Source organism: Parambassis ranga, chromosome 21 (genome assembly GCF_900634625.1).
Source record: "Parambassis ranga chromosome 21, fParRan2.1, whole genome shotgun sequence".
In the NCBI taxonomy this organism is placed as follows: domain Eukaryota; kingdom Metazoa; phylum Chordata; class Actinopteri; family Ambassidae; genus Parambassis; species Parambassis ranga.
Genome location: NC_041041.1, coordinates 16,317,003 through 16,323,002, shown reverse-complemented (window position 1 = coordinate 16,323,002; position 6,000 = coordinate 16,317,003). Strand labels below are relative to the sequence as shown.

The 6,000-nt window shown below is 40.5% G+C and overlaps 1 protein-coding gene across 4 annotated transcripts in view; it reads right to left on the bottom strand.

Annotated features, from left to right (window-relative positions):
* Positions 1–579: 579 nt before the first annotated feature.
* LOC114426254 (nck-associated protein 5-like) overlaps positions 580–6,000 on the bottom strand; it is a 42,547-nt gene continuing 37,126 nt past the window's right edge. Inside the window, exons 12-14 of one of the 4 annotated variants that reach the window (XR_003669343.1) lie at positions 4,194–4,580; positions 3,092–3,299; positions 580–1,416 (exon numbers count right to left, since the gene is read on the bottom strand). Coding sequence is in view for 3 of the 4 variants with exons in the window: in XM_028393524.1 (XP_028249325.1) it covers positions 3,184–3,299; positions 4,194–4,580 (503 nt within the window). In the remaining variant the exon portion in view is untranslated. Of the gene's footprint in view, positions 1,417–3,062; positions 3,300–3,654; positions 3,738–4,193; positions 4,581–6,000 lie in introns of those variants that run through there. The other 3 variants (XM_028393525.1, XM_028393524.1, XM_028393526.1) reach the window with 3 other exon arrangements.

Here is a 6,000-nt window from a genome sequence, read left to right as displayed (position 1 = left end):
CATAACAGCATACGATCTGCTGTCAACCCAGTTCTACAGGAAGAGGAAGACGTGTTGAAGCAACCAGTGTGTTCACATGAAGCAGAGAAGGTATCACAGCCACACTGCATGATGATCTGCTGGAAAGGCTACATGATCCCTGCTCTCTGGAGGACCAGGCCTCTATTCCTCCACGACTGCTGACACTGATAGAAAGGCGAACAGCATACAAATCCTTCTGGCACTCTAGTATTCACATTCCCTGGACAATAAATAAGACTTCATGATGGGAGTTCAGAGAATGCTCCTTTCACAGAGATGACGGCGACACACTGCTGGATGCCATCATTCAGTAGCATTCAGTGCAGTAAGGCTCAGGGCTGAGGCTGGTGTGTTTACACCAGCACAGTGCTACAGCAATTTATTAGCAGACAGAGAAGTGCATTGATGCTGATTTAATAACCCTTTGAGTTGGTAAACACATATTTGAGTTGTGTTTACTGACTCAAAGGGTACAGCATCACAATAAAAGTAGTTGCTGTATCTCAGAGATATTTATTAGAAAAAATAGCAATCCCATTCTCGAGAAAGGTACCACACTTTTTTACAAATTACTCCTTTAAATGACCTTATTGTTGCTTTGCCCTAGTTATGATTAAACAAGCCCAGGTAGGTAAAAAGTTATTATCACAGCTTGAAGAACCATGTTTCAATAATGTTAGTGTGCCTCAAAACTCCTTCAAGTGTTTATGACATAAACACTTGTGTGACTCCTACAAAGTGAGGTGTTATAGTGCTGACATTTAGTTTAATGCAGGAAATATTCTCATGTTATTTTCCAGAAAATGTGGTTAATGGTTATGTGTAGAAACTACAAGTTTACATTAGAGATCAGGGTGTCATGTTTTAATTCAGTGTTGATGTTTGATTCACTATTAAAACTTATCTTAAACATTTAAATAAGTTAGAAAACTTATTTTAATTTTTAAGATACAACATTTGTATTATGGTTTTGTAGTTTTGCTGCTAAAACAAACTATGTATTTATCAGGGTTGTGGTTATTTTTTGTACAACTGTTTTGCCGAGAAAAAGAATAAACCATGTGTGCACCTCTGGGGAGTCGTACATTTAAAAATTCAATCAGCTGCTCACTCTTGGTGCCAGTGGTGCTGGTGCAGACCTCCAAAATGGCTGCCATTCAGCTTGTTACTACACCTGAAAGGCTCTTCAGTATCTTCACAGTACACTGAGCACAGGTGGAAGCTTACAATGCCAAGCTCACTTGTTGTCCAGTTCTGAATGTTTTTTTTATCCGGATACACACATGCAGTGTCCAAGCTGTGGGATTTTAGGGATCCTCCATGTGTGGAAGAGTGATAATTCCGACAGATTGGTCGCCTCCTTAGTTCAGGTTGACTCATCCAGCTTCAAAAATTCTGAAATGGAAGATGTAGAGTGGAGTGAAAACCGGCAGCACAAGTAAATTGAGCATAATCATTTAGCATATACTGTTAGAAATAGGTTTATATGATCCAATGTACAAAGTGATGCAGTGGGGTAAATCTGTTAAATCTAAACTCATTAGATTACAAAAGATTTTTTTTTATTTTGTATTTGTCCCCAAAATATAAAAATATAAAAAACACAATAGAGTTACTATGGTATGTCAGCAGCTCTATTCTCACTGAGTACCTGAAATTCGAGTACATAACATGTATGAGGACACTGCATTAACATCCTATGCTACATGTTGATGTTGAAATTACGTCACTTTCTCACATAGGTCATTTTAGTACACATGGTCATGCATGAATCCTGGGGCCTGGTTGTAAAACAGTGTAATGAGTGTATCTATATAAATAAAAATACAGCCATGAATCTTTATGTGCAATCTGGGTGTGTTGTGATGGCTCATAACCTGTGGCAAATGCCAGCATTAATGTACTGTAGTACTGCAAATGATGCTTGGGAGACTTGTGTTAGTCATGTGTTTGGATGCAACCATTAAGTGTGCATTCTGCTCAGTGGGGATGGAAATGACTTTTAAATCATGTGCAGGAAAATGAAAATATTGCACTTTGTAATAGCTCCTAAAAAGTTTTAATAGCTCGGCAACACTTGTGGACTATTTTAGTGTATGGAATCACACCCAATCTATGTGTTATCAGCCCTGTAAATACACTCCAATACAAATAGCTTGTTGGGCTCTTCTCTATCTGCCAGGTTTAGCAGTTACGCAGTTACATTATCATGCCATTATCATCCTATTTAATGGCTGTTATCATTAATGCTGTTATCCCATCAAACTGTCATTATCAACCAATAGTTACCACCCCTTTCAATGCATGTTGTTAGTGATACTGTTATACCATTAAGTAGTCATTGTCATGAGAGCCGTTTATTTATTGTTTTAATGAGTGATAATGCACATATTGTACAGTAATTGAATTACACTGTGTGTCTAATTAGTGTCTAATTAGTATGTATAACACAGAAACTGGTCCACCCGAAGGACAAAGCTCCCAGGGAAAAACAGAGTAATATATATATATGCAGTGAGGAATGCTCTGATCTGTACATTGGAGAAAATAAACAACCACTCCACAGAAGGAGGAGGAGAGCCACCTCCTCAGGACAAGACTCAGCTGTTCACCTTTGAGGACAACAATGTCCACATCTTAGACAGAGAGGACAGGAGTCCTCTCTGTCTAAGAGGACTCCTCTAAGCCATCCATGTTAAGTTGGAAAAACCTTCGCTTAACAGAGTTGATGGTCTCAGACATCATCTCGATCCCACATACAATACAGCTTCCATCCATTCCCAGGACATTTCACTCCAAGTCATATGTGCCCAATAAGAACAATGGACTGTCAACCTGTCCCACCACCTCAGCACAGGCAAGTATTGAGACGTTTAGTGCTATAGTTTCACACAGATCCACCCACTGAGGACCTCCACCACATATAAACCACGTTTTGCCACCAAACAGTTAGAACTGAACTGAATAACCCCTAGTTTAACAACTAAACTGAGAATAGCTGAATTTCAAACGGGGTAAGCTGACAATAAATTTGAGGGGATTTTAGGATTGTGGCGAAAAGACATTTCACCTGAGAGTTTCTTCATGAAAATGTGAATGCAGGAAACTAATTGGTTGATGAAAGTAGTCACCCATCATAACCCAATCTTGTCACTTCATGAATCAGCTCCCTGGTGTCTTACAGTTTGCAAGTTGAAGTCTCGCCTGTTCTTTCTGCTGGCTCGGAGTGGCTCGTGTTTTTGATTTGATGTAGGTCAGCTTCTTTGGTTCCATTCCACCTGGAAAAAAAATGATAAAACTCATTTCAGGGGATTTCTCAGACTTCACTCTCCTGTCAGATATAGGACTAAAAAGCGAAATTGGGAGAGCTGTGTGACACTGACAGGCTGACATTTGACATCTTTAAAGACAGCATCATTACTCTGAATTCAAAGTGGCAGGAGATCCGACAGTGAAGAAGCTGCAGCTGACACCTTTAAAGATGACAAATGTATTGTTCTGACAACCACCTCAGCAGTGAAACACAGCACAATTAAAGGCAGGTTTTGGTTTCTTCAGATGAGGAGTGATAGTTTAAGCTGGTTAAAACACCAAAATGGTGCAGATGGACACATTTTAAAATGCACTTACTAACCTTTGGCATTTTATGGGCTATCATCACTGAAGAACAGACTGTGCATCACAGTGGAGGATCACATCCAAATGGCTAAAGAAGTCTGGAAAAGTTTGTTTTAAATCAATAATCTGAGTAAAATGATTGATTGTTTTTAGTTAGTGGCCTTGTATATGTGGGTTAATGTGCAATGATTAAATAATTACAGCTAATTCAAGCAAAAACAGGCACATGTCAGTATCTGTTTGCAATAAAGGACTCTGATTTGTATGGTGTGTGCCGTGTGGTTAGCATACATATTTTGTTGCAGGTTTGTTTACAACTTGCTCTTGTGGCCGCAGAAAGTACTGATCCACATGCATTGCTGCAAAAATAATGCATTTGATGAACCTATTTAGGAGCATTGGTTCTGCTAATAATGGTGAACTGAGCAGTGACTTTGGATTCTGAACTCAAACCAGCAAAATTTCTTGAAGATTTAAAGCCTACGCTGTTAAGAGGGAAAAGGGTGTGTCACAGTCCAAAGGTCAGAACTGGAGCTTTTGTGGCTTTACTGTACCTTGTGGTGGTCTGGGTAGCCTGCTCTGGGTATCACACACACTGGCAGAGATCATAATGGGTTCAGACGGGGATTGGATGGGCTGGAGGAAGGCCACAGTGGGGAAAGGCACTGACTGGATATGGGTCATGGAGGAGTCGGACAGGGAGTTCGGCACCCCTGCATGGCTGCTGTCCTTAAAGCTGGAGGGTATTCTCCACCGGGGTAATGGGGAGGGAGACACATCCTCGCTGGAGGAACCGGGGACACTGGGAGGACTGAGGGACGGTTCTGGGGTTGATGAGGATTTGGGGAGGAAGTGCAGGATGGAGGAGAAGAAGGAACAGGATTCAGGAAGGGGGATGGTCCCAATTCCACTGTCCAACGTTCGCATCTTGCAGCCAGAGCCTGCGGTACAAGGAGAACAGCTGAAGTGGTTCAGGGTCGTGGGGGGAGAGAGGGAACACAACAGGAAGGAAACAACAGGGCAACCATGGTTGAAGTGGTGCTAAAGTACCCTTTAAAATACAATAATAGAATTATTGACTGGCCCATTGTTTATTTATGTTTATCTTATGGTCTCTAGAAGATATGTTTAATACTGTTTTATGGAGCCTCTCTGGGTCTCCCCTGCAGTATGATATAATTATTTCCCTCGTGTGTCCTTTGTTTGTTTGAGCTGATCCTGTGTTATGGTCATTTCAAACCAGACATGCAACAGATGGTTAGTCTGTTAGTCTGTTCTTTTGTTTCCACACTATCATCACCCTCTTGAAAAAGGCAGAAAAAATTAGTGTTTCAGAACAGTCCAATTATACGTAATCGCCCTCCTCTGCTGATTATGCACACGGCGCTCCTGCAGAGAATGACTTGGCCAATCCAAATCAAGCCCACTTGAACCACTGCTTTGTTTTAGAGGAGATGCTGTTTAATAGGCGTGCGACTATTAGCATGCACTGATCACAGTGAGTATGAAATGTGTGTAATGGCATGGCATGAACTTCAAATACACCGCTGATGTGTGTATTTATTTCACAATATATCAAACACACACAGTTATGTTTTAAGTGCTATTGCTTAAAATGTAGATTAAAGATGCACTGAACCTGCAGCAGTCAGTGACATTTTAGAAACCTAAAAACCAAGACGTTCTTCTAGTCTGCACAAAATCAAAACAAGAAAACATTTACTGGAGTTGTTGTGATGCAGGCTCCTATGTTACTGTGTAGCCTGTGGCAGGAACCTGAAGGCAGCCACACATTGGAGCTAAGGCAACAGCTGCTCCCTGCTTTATTAATTAAAACAAGCACGCATGAGACTAAAACTGCTCTTCTGGGTTTCTACAAGCTGATTTTTCTTCACTTTTCTTCACTTAGACTTAAAGCCAGAGTGCTCAGAATAATGGTGCTCTTTAAATTGTCATATTAAAAGTCACGCTTTGCTAAAGAAATAGCAAAAAGTGAACACAGAGTTGCAGTCATGGAAATAAATCACAGAGACATACTTTTTTCTTCACACACACATCTTACTAACTATCTTATAATCACTGTCACTAATTACCCAATGCATATTAACTATTCGTTACCAATGTCTGACTTGGTCAGCTTGTTCTGTTTAAACAAGAACATTTGAGGAGGGATTTTATTGATTAGTTTGGAGGTTAATGAGAAGTGCTGTGACACAGACTTCCCTGGAAAGACTGAGATTTGATTGGTTTCAGTTAGTCTGAAACATGCCATGTTTCCCTCCTAGAGCTCGATCAATAACAGCCTCATGTTGCAAGACAAGACATCAGTAATGATGATCAGATTTTAGTGCATTTGAGTGA